The 18,108-nt window shown below is 27.4% G+C and overlaps 1 protein-coding gene across 19 annotated transcripts in view; it reads left to right on the top strand.

Moving 5' to 3' along the window:
* The first annotated feature begins 1,002 nt into the window (after positions 1-1,002).
* The window catches only part of LOC100203426 (uncharacterized), a 58,238-nt gene continuing 41,132 nt past the window's right edge, over positions 1,003-18,108 (top strand). For 12 of the 19 annotated variants that reach the window (XR_010642691.1, XR_010642692.1, XR_010642693.1 and 9 more), the window contains exons 1-10: positions 1,040-1,237; positions 1,566-1,654; positions 9,649-9,996; positions 10,470-10,592; positions 11,115-11,228; positions 11,330-11,713; positions 12,260-12,373; positions 12,465-12,632; positions 12,707-13,504; positions 13,660-14,433. Coding sequence is in view for 16 of the 19 variants with exons in the window: in XM_065814395.1 (XP_065670467.1) it covers positions 1,588-1,654; positions 9,649-9,996; positions 10,470-10,592; positions 11,115-11,228; positions 11,330-11,713; positions 12,260-12,373; positions 12,465-12,632; positions 12,707-13,504; positions 13,660-14,433 (2,890 nt within the window). In the remaining 3 variants the exon portion in view is untranslated. Of the gene's footprint in view, positions 1,238-1,565; positions 1,655-9,648; positions 9,997-10,469; positions 10,593-11,114; positions 11,229-11,329; positions 11,714-12,259; positions 12,374-12,464; positions 12,633-12,706; positions 13,505-13,659; positions 14,434-18,108 lie in introns of all 19 variants that reach the window. The other 7 variants (XM_065814401.1, XM_065814408.1, XM_065814409.1 and 4 more) reach the window with 3 other exon arrangements.

Below are 18,108 nucleotides of genomic sequence, written 5' to 3' on the forward strand. Positions count from 1 at the left end.
ATATATGTGGAGCAAAAAGGTTACATATAAAAATGTTTAAAATAATTTTTTTATAGCCTTTTGATAAAAAATACATTATTTGTAAAAATCCTGTTAGAATTTTATTCACCATGAAGGATATAAGGGACCAAAATAAAGTGTACCTGTATTAGCCCATTTTGGGGAGCGTAGAAACTTTGCATAGTGCTAACAATATATTCTTAGGATAGTCCTTACCCCAACACTAAATGGTTATTAGTTGAAGTTTAAAACCTAACGATGAATTAAAGTAAAGTATAGATAGTAAAAATACTTTATTAATGCATTGCTCTTACACTTGAGGTGGTGTAGAAAAAGGTTGTGGGTATTTTATTTTCAGCATCAAATCAACGCTATTTTTCGCAAAACGTTTTCATTTGACGTAAGAATAAAATTTTAAAGTTTGGAGTTTCCACAATGCCTGAACATATCATATTTGATATAAAGAGTAAACCTTGTAGCGTCCATGACTCTTTTTAATAAAAATCAAATAAAAATTACATTCAGCAATAATTCCGAAAACAAAGTGCAGCGTACTAACAGCTTACAAACACATGCAGTATAAGTTCTGAACGCTAGAGGCGTCAAAATAGTTGAGATAAGTGAACCTTTCAACGTTAGATTGACATGCTTTTGTTTTAAGCGTATTTCTTAAGTAGTTGAGATTTACAGCTGTATTTTCAAATAACGGCTTTAAATTTTTTTAAACGCATAAATAAAACGATGCACAGTAGGGGGTTTAAAATTTGTACACTTGAACAATATTTTTTTTTTCAAAAGTAAAAACTTATTTTTACAATTGTACAATTAATTTTGACAGTATTTTAAAATGAAATCAAAAAAAATTTTAGAGTTTTATTATTTATTATGAAAATAATTAAAAATTGATAAAGCTACAATTATTTTATTTAGCAGCTAATTTTTTGAATATAAATTAATTAACCCCCGAATTTTCGTGTAAAAAAAACAAATTAAGAAACGGGTGGATGGTATTCAGAAAGATTGCACGCTTGATTGCTCTATATTGAAGCCATCGTTTCGTTATGATATCATTTGTGCATAGGTTTTGCAAAGACCTCAACTAGCAAAAAACGTGCAAAAAAATATTATTCTAAATTAAAGAAGTTAAATTCCAAAAGTTCTTAATTTAATGTAGTTTTTACATTTAATTTCTTTGACACATCATTACGCATACATCTATGTTGGATAGAATACAAAGGTAATTTTCTTAAAGGCTTGACTGGTTTTAAAGCAACTCGTATTCCGTTGTTAATTACTGAAGTTGCGTATCGGTGACTCCAATTAATAAACACTAATTAACGATTATCATAATAAGTTTATTTATAATGTTTTTAGCTACGTTATTACTTTTAAATTTACTATTATTTTGATGTTTTGTATCATAAGACAGGGAAAGGTCGGGGAGGGGGAGGCGATGGGATTGTGTAAATACGCTTTTTAAAATATAAATATAAAAACACGTAGCCTAAAAATACTTTCATTAGTACTTATAAAACTTTATTCCTATAGTTTTACATTTTTTTTAGCTCTCTGTGACGAGTCACTATTATGAGAATAGCAGTTCAGTATATTTTCATTCTTACACTTTGTGGATCTTCACATGGAACATCCAAAGGTAATTAAAAAATAAAATATACTTAAAAAATTTTTTTGAGATTGTTTAAATGAAACTTGATTTTTTTTGTAAAAACTTTCGTCTAAATTTAAACGGTATTAACTAGATACTATTTTTATTTTATTTGTTTGATCATAAAAACTGTAAAACACTTATATATCATTACACATATATTTTCATACTATGTGTACATATAATATAAACTTTTTACATGCTTTTGATAAAATTTTATTGAGTAGCATATAAACATGTTTAATTTAATTTATACAAGTTGCTTTTAGACTAAAAAGTTTAAAAAGTGAAAAAACTGATTTTAAAAATTCAGTAAGAAGCCTAAAAACCGTTTGGTAAAACAGGATTTTGTTAACATTGCATTTTATAACTTTATAAATTAATAAATTTCACTATTAAACTTATTAACTGGCGTGTATTTCAAATATTTTAATTACTGATGAAAAATGAGATATATGAGAAATGTTTATAGGGTTAGATATATTTACGTGGTTGCATATATGTAAATATTTAAATTTACATACATATAACCATAATCCTTCGAGTGCACCTTTCATTCAATAGTAATTTTATAATTATAACAATTTAGAAAGTTGAATGACAGTTAATAATTAAAAAAACTAACTTTTTATCACTTTTATAACAAGTATTATATATTTCAGACTTCAACACTTAAAAAATAATAAATTAATAGGAATAATGATTCTGTTGCTAAAACTATAAACAAAATCTAATTCTTTGAATAAATAATATTGATGATAAATAATAAACTTTCTAGTAGCTAAAATGGTTAGGACCAACCTTGATCTAAAGTTTACGCTTCTACGCATTTTCATTGAATAGAACTGCTAATTAGCTCATTAAAAGTTAACGATTCTATAGCATTGCTATATCATTACATCTTTTATTTAAAAAAAATTTTCACATAAGATCTTGATGCTCTTTTTTAGTTTCTTTTATTTTCATTACTAAAATTAATTACTAGACAAAAAGAATTTAAATATTCAAATTTTCTAATTAAAATATATAAAACCTAGTTAGCTAAATAATTAAATTTTTTCGCTTTAAAAATAATAATAAATTAAAGTAGTTTTTTTTCATTTTTTTTTTTTTTTTTCATTTTTTTTTTAACTTATACTTTTGACCTAGTATTGATCAATGCGACTTATCTCCCCAACTTATTTTCAAGAGGTTTATCAAATATTCTTTGAACTTATCGTTTTGAAGTGGAGAAAGATAATGACAAAGTCTTCTTTGTGATGAGTAATTTATTAGGAATACTTCTTTTCAGCTAACCTACGGTTCCGCACGCAAAAATGGAAAGCCATACAGTCTTATTAAACACAAAGTTTTTCTCAAAGAACTTTATTACCTTTTTTTAAACAAATATGATTAAAAATGAGCTTGAATGATTTCCGTTTTGATGCGTAGTTTGAGTTCGTGTTTAACTTTTGCAGTTAAATTACTTCATCGTTGTTCCATTAGCATGAAAAAATGAGAGACGGATGGGTGTTAAAAAAACATTTAAAAACCATTGCGATAGCAACCCTTCTTTTGAGCGAGAGAAATAAGATACTGCAAAGGCCCGAAGTAACAAAAGTTATATTGGGTGGGCAGAGCTGGATTAAGGGGCCCCAAAATAGTTTTAAGGACCTTTTTTTTTTAAATAATTTTTTAGTCAATTTTTTTTTAAATTATTTATTTGAAAAATTATTGGGGGACAGACGCCCCTGCTGAACCCCCTTTCCCCCCCCCCCCCCAGTTGCTACGGGCCTGCTGCCAAACAGTCCGCATCATGCTTAACTTAGCTAACTTGCTGTCTTTTCCATGAATTATAATTGTTCCACTTTCAGTCACAAGTTTATGAAATTTTACTTTGGCTCTTCAAATCTTTAATGATCTTTCACGTAATTTTCAATAAACTTTTTTTGTACTTTGCATTCTACGGTTACAACATTTAACAGGAAATGATTAGCGTCTTCATGTACAGCTTTTCCAGATCCGATAATAAACAGACATCTTTGATTATGTCATTTTAAAAATGAATCGTTTTCTCTTATTATCATCATCATCATCATCATCATCACCATCATCATAAAAAAAAATTACTAAAAGTATAAATACAAAATCACAAAATATTACAATGTGTACTAAATAATTTACGTCTTATAAAAATGTTTCTTAAACAAAACTAAAAAAAAACTTTAAAACTGCTTTCATTATTCAATTTTCTAATATTCTATAATATTTCTAATATCGATTTGAATATTTAAATTTGAATTTTTGGTAGGTACAATATGAAATACACCTTTTCACAATTCCGATATAAAATTTATGCGCGCGCAAGAATGAAAGTAAAAACGTAAACAAACATTATTTTAACGGATTAAGCTATAGATCTTTATAATGGAAAAAAAATGTAAATACTGAACCTATAGCAGGCTCGGAATGGCGAGTGGGGTTGGGGGTTTTCCCCCCTCCCTCCCGGGCTCCTGCTATGTTTAAAGTTTCTGGGTCCCTCTTAAAATCAAGATGCACAAATATTGTTTTTTTTCCTATACCTTTTAAGAAAAAACTATGTGATCGAGGATTAAACGTAAAAAAAAAAGGTACCTTAAAAAAAAAAGATCCTTGATATTTAATATAGGGAAATTTTTATATATAAGGCGACCCTGCATCTATGTCTTTCCCCCCGCCCCTACATGACAGTCCGACCCTGACCTATACCCTATAGAAGTTTCAATAGATCGAAAACAGGTGTTGTCATTGATTGTAAAAATAACAAATACACTCAAGAAATGTGGAAAGATGATTTACGTATGATACAAAATGTTAAACGAAGATCTAACTTGTAAAACTGCAAACTACGATATGAGTAAGCATTTGTTATCTATTATCAGTACACATACATATATATATAACAATATAAAAACGACCACAGCTCAGAGAAATATAGAAAAAACTTATTAACTGTTCAACTTCTACATTTTTCGCGTCATAGTAAATTATTTAAAATATAAAATGAGTATGTTCAGACAATTTTCCTGTTGTGCAGTGCACTTAGGCTACAATACTCAAAGACTTATATAATAATTGTAAATAATACAGCTTTTTCAAAAAATGATCCATCATATTATTTTGAATTTAATGTTAAGCTTTGTTTTATAATAGAACATCAAGTATTAAAAAAAAATTAAAAAAAATTAAAAAAGAACATTAATAACTTAAAAAAAGAACATCAGCACAAAATTGAAAAAAATAAAGATTATATAAAAAATTAACTTTAACCACATCAGTTAAAATACAAATATGTTTATAAACATAATCCAAACAAATCGTGTTTTTGCAATTTACTTGTATACAAACATTTATTTTAAAAATAATAGATCTTTCGACTTTTATAATGGGCTTACAATGTAAGCCCAGTATAAAAGTTGTAAGTATAAGGTCAGTATAAAAGTCAGATGTAAGTTACATCTGTCAGTGTGTTTCATGAGTTACATAGTTCAGTGTTACCATTAATCAAAAGAAAATAAAGTGATGTTAAAAAATCATCTACTGCTGTTTTTTAAAATTTTTTTTGGACCAGAGTAAAAGTTATGCAGCAAAGTGGAACTTTTAATCATGCTAAGACTTGGATTACTGACAACTGATCTTGCTGACAGGTTTAAAATGTCTTTAGGATTAGCCAATGCAATATTTTCTACATGGGTTAAAGCTTCTAGCTCACTTTAGAAGCGCATGGTTTTTGTTCCAAGTAAAGATATTATAAGACAATATAAGCAATGCCAAACAGATTTTAGAAAATTAAATTATTCAATCTTGCACTAACTTTCAGATGTAACAGAGTTTTTTACTTACAGAAACATGGAGTGAATACAAACATCACAACAATGTAAAAACATAAGTACACGTAGCTCCAAATTTATCAACAATTTCTTTAAATAATTTGTAAAGCTTACAGAGGCTAAATTTCAGATAAAGAAATTACAAACCATTACAACTATTTAGATTGAATTCCAAAATACTCTTGAATAACTTATGATAAAGGCTTTAGAATTAATACTGAATATTCTGAACATTGTATCTACCACACAGTTCCCCCTTGTTGGAGTGGTGTAGCTCGAATGACTTGACAAATGACAATGACCAACGAAAAACTGAAAAAATTTAAAGAAATCGCTAATGTAAGGATATTTGTTGAATAAGTTATTAGAAGAACAAAGACATTTCAAATTTCGTCAACAGAGTTTCTGCTTACAATATTGAAACTATTTGATGATATTATTGTTATTTGCTAATTTCAGCTTGTTTCTCCATCAGTAGGTTCATCAAGAAGGATCTTCCTGATGAAACTGCTGATGGAGAAACAAGCTGTCGAAGAAAATTAGGTAAGTGTTTTTACTAATTTACACATATATAAATAAATATATATATATATATATATATATATATATATATATATATATATATATATATATATATATATATATATATATATATATATATATATGTATATATATATAAATATATAGGTTATATATATACATATATATATGTATATAATTATATATAACCTATATATATATAACGTAGGAGTCGACAGCAGCGTCACAAAATATCCTACCATTTTGGATAGGGAAACAAGTCGCGTTATTAGCGCGTGGCACATAGTGTTTTCATTGTTAATGCTCCGGTAAAATATTAAAAATACTAAACAAAACGCGTTGATGAAACTAAATGACGAGTTTTGTTTGATGTTTTCCCCCATCCAATACGTTAGCGCGTTTTGTGAAGCTACTGTAACCCCAAGGAAAATGGATTATACTTAAAATTTTTCATAGATCTCATTAATAGAATTCTTTTGAATTTGGTTTTGAATCTTGCGACATCTTTTTTTTTTTGACATGCGTAAATGATAAATATGCGTGACATGACAAATGTGTGAATAAAGTTGAAATGACTCTGTGCTCATCTTTGCTCAATATCTCAGACATTAAATTTGTTTGTGAAGAAACTCCTTTCCTTTAAAAAAGGAAACGGATTTTATATTAGAATAAGTTTATTCTAATCTGAAAAAAAAGCATTTTTTTTATATTAGAACAAACATAAATGCAGCTGCATTTTGTGTTTGTTCTTCTGTGAGATCGATAGTGAGATAATAGCAAAACAGTTTGTTAAAATACAAATTCCCATGAAGTAACATTGAAATTCCGAATTCACATTGAAAATACTTCTAAAAAAAATATACTGATAAAGGTTATTCATCTTTACATAGATAACCAGTATTGCGCTGTTAACCTAACTTTACCAGCTTCTGTATCACATGCATAGTTCTGGTATTTGTTAAAAAAGTTAAATGTTTTATTTAATATTTAATGGTTTTATTCTCCTCCTTTTTGATGTATTAAATTAAGCTACACTTGAGCTATATCAATAGCATTCATATTATCTAAAGTTTAAAGGTATGGTTTAGAATGCACAATTCTAATTCATTGCCAACGTAAACAGTTGATGCTAACCTTTTCCAGAAAGAAATGACTTTAGTAAACTTTTTTTTACGTTCGTTTAAAATTTGTGAGGATAAACAATCTCTTTTAACTATGATTTGGCAATTGCAAAAAGAGTTGCAATTTTTTCAATTGCCACAGTTAAGAGAGATTTTTTTCTTACAGGTTTCAAATTTAGGTTAGAGTTTTAGCAACAACTGCAACCGATGTAGGTAATTGATTTGTTTGAGAAAGATATTACCTTTTTGCAATCTTTTAGCAAGACATTTGAATTCCATTGTACCAAGATTAGCATGGATTCTGATGATAAATAGCAATCTATTATCCATAATATGTTAACCTTTTTTACAAAAGACAAATTTTGATATTTTTATTTATATATTCTCTTTTATTGGAATTGCTTCTAAAGTTAATATTTTTGGGTTTTTTTGGTACGTTTTAATTTTTAATCTTTTCTTCGTAGACTTGGTTTGCAGCGTCGCTTATGTTGATTCCTTTATTCAATAGATCGTTTTTACTTTCATTACTTCCAATGAGCTTCAACAAGCCGGACAAAATTTCAAAAGCCAACAGTTAAACTAAGATTTATTTTTTTAAGCTCATGCTATTAAGCTTACTTCATTAAAGTCAATCTTTAAGGGGATCTGACCTTAACTTTACCTCAGTGTGGTATGGTTTATGCGGTTGGGGTGTAGCTGTAGAGCGCTCGTCCCTTAAGCGTGAAGCTTTAAGTTCAATCCCCAGCACATCTCTGTAGTTTCGCGCTCAACTTGTTTCTCCGCGCAAGGCCGCCTTGTTCGTCAAGGTTTGTGTTTCGGAGTTGTAAAGTTGAGAGAAGGTGATAACTACAAATAAAGTCTCCTCAACTATAGTGGCCTTTATGGCCTTAGTGAGTTAAATGAAAATTGAAGAAAAAAATCTTAGATTTAGGCTTTTTAAGTACACTCTGACATAAGAATCTCAGACATTACCCTAATTTTTAATGTTAGATTTTTTTAATTCATATTATAATCATTATATATAACATATAATGTATAGGTACGCTTTTTTTCCCGATCGAATGCAAAAAAGCGAAACAAAACTAGGAACATAATTTGGTTCAACTATAGGAAAAATGTTTGCACTAACATCGGAAAAGTGCTTTTAATATTGCTGGATAAACAATTCCCACCCACTAATAAATTGCATTAAATTTTTAATCAAAATAAAATAAAAGTTAATTAAAGTTGTACAAAAAAATGTGGAAAGAATTATAAAAGGTCAAAATATACTTTGTTAAACAAAAAAGAAGTTCTAAGCGAAAAAAGTTATAGAAAGTTGCAAGTGTAAACAAAATTTCGGTTGTCCAATAAGTAGAAAATGTTAATCAAAAGACGCAGCGATGAAATGTGTTGTTTTGTACCTGTACCTGTTTCTGTACCTGGATAAACAATATATTAACAGAGGTTAAATGGAAAAAATGATTGGCCAATCATAATCATGGTGTCTTTGAATACTTTTAATTTTAAATGTAATCCTTTAAAATTAAAAAGTGTCAAAGACACCATGCAATCAAGATACATATATGAATTGGAAGATAAAAAATAAATGATTATATATTGAACTTGTCCATCTTTTAAACAGCACCCACATTTAATAGCAATTTCAAAAAATTTCTTTATGAAAAATTAGAAATATTTATACATGGGAACCAAGAATGTTTATTAAATAAAAAATTTGAATTGATTTCTGAATCAAGGCATAAAACTAAGTTTATCTTAAAAAAACTATAAAAATAAATGAGCTTAAAAAATTAATAATGATAAATCCACTTTTAGATACTAAATAATTTTTTTTTATATTAGTGTCAATATATTCCACATTCGCGGAATATTTTGACAACTTGTTACGTTGTTGGTGATTAACTCAACAACATTACAAGATTTATTTTAAACAACAAATTGATTTATAAAAACTCATTTTTCTTCCTCATATTATAATAAAATTTTATTTCGAATTTATTGGGTGGAAATACATTATAAATAATAATAATATATATATGTATATATATATATATATATATATATATATATATATATATATATATATATATATATATATATATATATATATATATATATATATATGTATGTATTTATATATATATATATATATTTGTGTGTGGGTATATATATATATATATATATATATATATATATAAATTTATATTTACATACATATAAATATGTATATATATATACATACATATAAATATACTTACATATAAATATGTATATATATATGTATATGTATATATTTATATACATATAAATATGTATATATATATATATATATATATAAATATATATATATATATATATATATATATATATATATATATATATATATATTACTTAATTAGTCCCATATAAATCAGGTATAATTTAAAATAATAATATTTCTGTAATTAATTTTTTCCTATAATTTATATAGTGAAGCGTGATATATCCGACTTGAAGAATGATCCGATCCTTAGTTCTATTTTCGCTCCTGATAAGGAAAACAGCAGAAGGGATAGGTCAATCTTAAATGATCACCATGATAGTAATTTAAAAAAACAATTGTTAGAGAACACTGATAAACAAAAAAGAGATGCCGACTTGTTGCCAGAGTTGATGACATTAAATTCTAATAGCAACAATAATGAACCAATTATCAGTAAACCTATACCAATACCTGATAATGATCCAGCTCTTCTTGTTCTTGATACATCACAATCAGCAGTCAACCCATCTGCATTGTTTGCTAATTTTTTACCACTTAATTCTGATGCTCAGCAAGGTTAGTCCCATCCTGCTAATGACCATTTTTCATGTGTTAAAAGGCAATTTTATCTACATTTGTGAGTATACTCAAAGATATATACTGAAACTAGCATACAAATATAACATGACATTACTCAAACTTTTTTTATATACTAATTTACAAATTTCTAATACACACGAACATTGTTGAATTACACCTTTTGTTTATAAGACTAATAACATATAAAAAATAAAACATGGACATAAAGTAGTAGGTAAAATAAAAGGCTTGTTTGGTTTGAGTTTGGTGCTACTGATTCTATAGTCAAACTTTCATCATGTTTTCTTTCTCTTTCATAATTTTCTTTCAATTACACAACTCATGCACAAAGTTTATATAAATGCACCTTGGTTCAATATGCTGTACTAATTCTGCACACACATTCTGTATTCACCTTTTATGAAAGAATTATCTAAATCATTTATAAAATTATTGTTTCATTATTCTAGGATCTTTTCTTTCTTGGTATCCATGGAGTGGCAAAGTCAATACCATTTCTAATAAACCTTATGCAATGAGTAAAAAATCTGTATTGCCCAACATCTTTGAAGATATTAATATTCCTTTGACTGGTAACTAATTAATGATACCATACTAAAAGTTGATGACAACTGATATATTATAAATTTTTATAACTGACATATAATTGATATATATATATATATATATATATATATATATATATATATATATATATATATATATATATATATAGATAGATAGATAGATAGATAGATAGATAGATAGATAGATAGATAGATAGATAGATAGATAGATATATATATATATATATATATATATATATATATATATATATATACATATATATATATTTGCTACACACTGCAATTTTGTTGACTGTTTGAGTGCACTTGATCTTTTTGTTCAAAAAATATATACAGTTTTACACCACATTAATAACAAGTTTTTTACAACTACTTGTTGACACTGACTTAAACTTTCAAATGAAGTTGTAATTAAGTTGGATTAAATAAACTAAAAGTAATATTAGTTATTCAGGTTAATAACTTGATTTTTTCTATTTGTTTGATATTTTCTATGCTTGCTATACTACTTTATTGTTTCTTTTGCAGTAGATAAGAAAGATGATGTTCCACATGTTCATCGTACCTCTTTTCCAGTACAACTTAGAGTTCATTCTCCCAATGAAAATTTGTTGGGAATAGTTCCACATGTTCCAGAATATGGTAAAATTACTATTAATAATATTTTATAATATATGTGTATAATAGACAGATTAATTAACAAAGTAGAATACAATTTATGGCTTTCAATTATTTGATTTAAGGCGAAACTGTTGCTTCGATACAAACAGCTAGAACTTTAGTTGAAAATACTAGAAGTTCAATTCCACATCCTTCAGACAATTTAGCAATCAAAGCTCCAGAAGATGAAGTTATTGTGACCAAAAGCATTATTCCTAACACTGTATTTACAAATATACCTGCGCCAGCAACTGTTGAAAAAAAGTCTGTTACCAATGAACAAAAGCGTCAATACATTCCTGCAATGCAGTTAAACAATTTGTTTTACCCACAATACCAACAGTATCAAATTCCACAATATTCGAACTACTTGCAATATCCAACAATTAATGTTCAACAGAGCCCAATAGTGCAACCTATGTATCCATCAACAATTCAAAGTCTGCAACAGCAAAGTGCCATTTCAAGTATAAATATATTATTACAAAGATTAATTTGAATATTATGTAAATAAAGTAGGGGAGGATAGGGATGGTAATATTAGTAGGAGCGAAGGGAAGTAGATAGGTATTGATTACTGACTTCAAAAATACTTAGATGATATTTTTTTCTTAACTGTTTGTGTATATATATATATATATATATATATATATATATATATATATATATATATATATATATATATATATATATATATATATATATGTAATGTGTAAAATATATATTAAAGAGTGACACAGGATTTGCAGTAATACAGTCCATCATCATTATCATCATCATCATCATCATCATCATCATCATCATCATCATCATCATCTGCTGTTCATGGCAACTATTTTACTTAGTGAAACTTTTTAATCTGTTAACTTTCATGATTTACAAGGCAACAAATTCTGTTATGTTGATGATGATGATGATCATCATCATAATGATAATGATGATAATCACCATCGTTATGATCATGGTATAACAATGAATAGTAATAGCAATGTTATCAGTTTAAATTTTTTTAGATGAACCTTGCACTGATCAATATCCAATGTGTACAGGCTTTGCAAAAAACAACTACTGTTTTAATTACCCTGATCTCATGAAAATTCAGTGTCGTAAATCATGTGGACATTGTAGTAAGAATGTTGTTATTTTACTTGCTTTGTTTTTATTACAATGAAAATGGTATTTTTTTTAATAAATGGTCAATGTTCTTGAATACTTTAGTTCCGTTACTTACACCTGTGGAAACAGTGATTGCAAATGATACCACTCCAAATGTTGAAAACCAATCAAAATCAGCTGTAATTAAAGCAGCCAATGGTAAAGATTCTAAAAAATCTAATGATAAAGGTTCAAAGTTAACAGAAAAAGTAAAAAAAGTAAAATCAAAATGTAAGTTTGTTACAATAATTCAATAAAAGAAAAATTATTTTTAAAAGTAAAGTGTTAGGTTATTATTTTTATAGCCAAAATAGCAACAACTGTTGTGCACAAAAAACCAAATGAGAAGTTGAAGACTCAAACTATTAAACATGAAGAGTTTGATGGAAAAGCAACTGTTTCAACTAGCAAATATAAAAATGAAGGAATCGATGAAGAAGATAGTGGCTCTGGGTCAAGTGGTTCTGGATTAGATGCTGAGGGTGAAAGTGGTCTGAGTGAAGAGTCAGGATCCGGAGTTAATACTGTGAACACAAAATCTTTTAATGTCAGTAAAATCTTAATAACAAAAAATAATACAAAACTCCACACAACTGTGAAAAAGTTGTTAGATGCAAAAATTCAAGGTACTGAAAAAAAGAGCAGAAGAAGCAAAATACCTGATAAGAAACAGATATCACATCCAGAATTTAGTGAATTCAAACTACCAGTAAAAAAGAGTGTTATTCCTGTCTCATCACTTGCATTAGCTGATAAAAATGGAGATGATATAGATAGCGGTTCAGGTGACTCATTGATTGAAACTGCTTCAACAAAAAGTAAAATTGTTTCAAATGTAACTGAAAAATCATCAGAGCAGCAATCAGCTAAACCACTTCCAAAAGTATTAATTAAAACAGTAAAGAAAAAAAACTCTAAAAGCATTCTTATTAATGTTCCAAAATCTAAAAATAAAAACATTGGGCATTCACATAATGTTTCCATTATTGCAAAGCCAAAAAGCAAAAAACAAAAAATCAAAAAACAAGGAGTAAATATTAAAATTGTTCATAAAGAAAAAAAAAATAAAGCGAAGACAAAAAGAAACCAACACAAAATTTCAGGTAATTTCATTTTTCTTTATAATAAAAAATATTAAATTTATTTACTATATATATATATATATATATATATATATATATATATATATATATATATATATATATATTTTTTTTTTTTTTTTTTTTTTTTTTACTATAAGTTTTTTGAATTATTTCAGTTGTGAAGAAAAACAAGGGAGAGAAAAATGTGACTGTTAAAGTGGAAAACAAATCAACAAAAAACAAAACAAACATTACAAAGAAAGATGAACAAATAATAGTTAAAAAGCAGGAGATAAGCCAAAGACCAGAAAATGCTAACTCTGCCATATTTGCAAGCAAATATCCAAGGATTGATCTTCGTGCAATTGCTAATGCATTGGCTAAATATGAATCAGCTGCTTTAGAATTAGCAGGTGAATACCCAAAACCAGCACAATTCGACATGACTGAATATCAAAGATCGAGTATACCTCGTCCAGAAACTCTTTATGTAAACAACATTGAACAAAATATACAAATAGCTGAACTTGTTACTAAAACCGAACGAGATAAAAAAAATATAATACCAAAGTATTTAAAACTTTCCACTGATGTTTTCAAAGATGGAGATTCCTTTCTTGATACAGAAAATGCTGATAGCCTTGATTCAGTGAGGCGGCGATTTGAAATTCCAGGAATAGAACCAACTTTGAATGACTACTACTCTGAAACTGGAAAAATCAATCCGTTTTCTTCAAAACAAAGCAGATATAAAAAGAGCCAGATTATGAAAATCAAAACAATGAATACATCTTCAGATCCTTATGAATACTTGAGAAATATGCCGCCTGGGGCTTCTATGGAACCTATAGAAGATCCAAGAAAGCGTTCAAATATTCCATCAGATCATTCGTTTCCAGTGTTTCTAATGAAAGTATCACCTGCTGACCAAAAATATAAACCAGAAGAAGGTAAGATATATGAAGTTTTTCAAATATTTTAATGCATTGAATTTTTTAAATACAATAAAATAAAATTGCATTTTCAATAATAAAATTTTGCATCAAATGTGTTAATTAAAAAACATCTTCCACCATTTTTAAGTTTAAAAAAATATTTGGTAGCTTTAATAATAGTTAGGTGCATTTTATTGATGATCTTTAACAAAATCCAGTTTTTATGGCTATGTCCTAAATCGTTGCTGCAAAACAAGACATCTTAAATCCATTTTTGCTGTTCTGAGAAAAAGGCATTTAAATTTATAAATTGCAATTTAAAACATTAAATTCATTTTTTACTGTGTTTGATCTTTTTGATTAAACCTAATTGTTTTAAGTCTGAATATATCAAATTCTATTATTTTTCATAATATAACAAAAAAATTAAAAACTTAAAATTGTAATTATATTCAAAAAGTTATATTGACTGGTAGTTATATAGATAGTATTAAAAGGATTTTAAATATGCAAATATTTAACTGTTACTCTCATATTTTATTAGGTTAGTTAATTATTACTAATTATCAAAATAATTTTAAGATAATCATTTAGTGAAGGAATCATTAGCATGTAACGAACTTGAAAAACACTTTAAATTAAATAAAGAAATTGATAAAAATAACAAAGTTTTTATTTGAAAATTTTTTCATTTTTTAATGTCTAGCTGCTGCTTAATGAATACTTTTTTAATTCACCTCCTCAAGGCCAGGAAGGTTACTATAGTGAGGAGGCTACTTTAATTGTGGTTGCAACCCTCTCTCAATTCTATAACTTCAAAACACGAACCTTTAAAAACAAGGCTGCTGCACGGAGAAAAAAGCTGAGCATGATACTACCAGGAATTTGGTGGGAATCGAACTCGGAGCCTCTTGCTTATAAGTGAGAGCTCTACCACTACACCACTAACACAGTTTTTATTCACTTACCTTTTATATTTTTAATTCACTTTACTTTTATTCACTTTCCTAATTGGTAGAAACTGACTCTGCCCAATCCCTTTTGGTTGTTTGATGGCCTGCTTTGTTATGACTTTAGGGTTGTTGTTTTAATTTTTTTTCGGTATTTCATCATTATCATCATGCATACAACTGGCTCAAATCTTAAAAAAAAAAAAAGATCCCTTATTTTCAGTGAACTAATACCTCTTAAAGCAAGATACATCTGCTTAAGTGTATATCTGCTGCTGGTTTTGTGCGACCAGTTGTTGTCATGGTTTAACACAGTTAATGCACAGTTATTTTTTTTAAAGCTTGTTTTATTGTTGCTGCCCATTGCATAAAATGTTTGATTTCAATATTGTTTTTCAATTATTGAGTGGGCTGGATCATTTTCACTCTGACTTTGTCCTGGTACAAAGAATTTAAGTTCAATTAAATCTAGTTTTAATAGATTAAATGCATCAGATAACATTATGTTCATCATTCTATTTTAATTTTGGCCCTGTTTTGCTCCTACTTTGCTTTCAGATTCAATAAATTTAAATACTCCTGTACTCACTTCACAGCTAGCTTTTTTCCCTTCATTCTCGTTCCATAAATATGAATGTTTTTGAAGAATCAAGTTTTGTAACAATGAGGCTATGATTTTGCAGATGCCTGGAATAATAAAAAGCTCCAGTTGTACCATATGATATGAATTTGTTTAAGTCAAAAGCTGCAGTTACAATAGATGATGTTTTTTCAGTTACAATCAATGATGTTTTTATTGCTTCATTCTTCTTTTCTTCTTTATAAGCTTGAGTAAATTTTTTGTTGCTGACAGTTGTTATACTTTTGATAATCTTCATCATTCTTTTCTATTTTGTTTGTGAAACTCTTATAAGTTTCACACTTTCTTGAGTTTTTAAAATTTCAAACAAAATCTGTTTAAAAACTATCTGATAGAACTTGTATTTCACTATAATAAGAGTTTTCTCACTGCAGCACTTTATGAAAAGTCTATGCATTTCCTTAATTGAAAGCTTCTGAGGAAAAAAACTGTGATTTTTTTGTGCATCTCATGTAGTACGATTTAACAACTTTAAACGTTTAGAAATGATTGATGACATTTTGTTTCTGATTAATTGCTATTCTTCTTTGGTTTTTGTGGCCAAAAGTTAAATTCTTCCTAGCGGCAACAAATTAAATCACTTTCTGTAGCAGTTTTTTTTGCCATTGCTGTTTTTACTGTCTGCTGTGGTATGCCTAAAGTATTAAGAAACATGGGTGCACAGATTTGCATTTCAAAAGCATTATTTTCTTGGCATGGAAAACTGAATGTAAGTGTTTGGTTTTTGTTTTTTTCCTTTTCCACATGCTTCCTTTTCCTTCTTTGTTTTCGTTCTTCTTTTCGTACCCTTTCCACAATGTAGTGTCATTTCTCATCAATACACTTCACTGACCAATATGGATTAAACAGTTCTTTACGATATTGCTCTGTAAGGTTTTCTATGCACTGAAACAAGCATTTCTTACCACATCCTTTTCACATTGTCTTACCCTATTTCCTTTTCTTAAACACTACTTTCTTTGCTTTATTTAGACCACTCTTTTTTACATGAGGAAATCTCTGACCTATGTTTACCTTTAATTTTCTAATGTTTCTAATTCATCGTGATTGGTCCTTCTGCTTTTTTAAGGTTGTATCACATAGAGTTGGAATAAGTTCTTTAGTGCCAGATTTTCCAAGTTCAACAGGTTTTTATTTTTCACAATCACTGAGGTTCCAAAGTATTGCTGCACTAATACTAGTTTTATCAACATCAAATTTTGAATATTTGTTTAAGTTTTTCATTAATTTTGTTAAAAAGAATCGTCCAAAATTTTTAGGTATTATCTCTTCGTAAGTAGTATCACTCCCTAAAATAATCATTTAATTAAAGTAATCATTTATAATGATTATATTGCTTTTAGAAAGATTAATTTCATTGGTACTGTTGATATGTCATAGTTTAAATTGGATCGCTTACTGCATCCTGTAAAATAATGTAAAATATAATGAAGTCATCTCATTGAAAATATCATATTTTTACAATTAATCAATTTATTTTAGGAGAGAAAAGCATTTTTCTTAAAATTAGTCACTACTGTAAATATTTACTATAAATTAATAAATAATAAGTGTTTTACTTTTTTTGTGTTTTACATTACAAACAAGTGTTTTACATAACACTGTTTTACATTTTTTATATTTAACTAACAGGCTTTAAACAATTAACATATTTAACTATTAACGCTTTTAACTATTTCAATGGAAATTTCGTATTTGGAAATACCAAACAATACAATTACTTATTGCAACAGTCACAGATGCCATGTTAATATCTTGTAACTAACAATATCAGGCATGTAAAATTAAAACTAAAATTTTTACAGTAGTTTACTCAAAACTTCATGTCTACATATATATACTAAATATTATCTAGTAACACTGTCATAATAAGTTTGATTTGTTTTTAAATAACTCACTTATAAAGATAGTACAGCCTTAATCATTTAGGATAACATTTTGAAAAACTCTCTATATATACACATTGCTTGAATCTAGATGGACTTATAATTTTTGCCTGTCTCTTTAAATTTTTTTTTCGGCATAGGATATTTGAATTTTGCTTATAGTGGCCTAGATTTAATCATTTTTGGTTTCATAAGGAGTATTTCTAACCAAAAA

The sequence above is a fragment of the Hydra vulgaris genome, chromosome 12 (genome assembly GCF_038396675.1).
Source record: "Hydra vulgaris chromosome 12, alternate assembly HydraT2T_AEP".
Taxonomy (NCBI): domain Eukaryota; kingdom Metazoa; phylum Cnidaria; class Hydrozoa; order Anthoathecata; family Hydridae; genus Hydra; species Hydra vulgaris.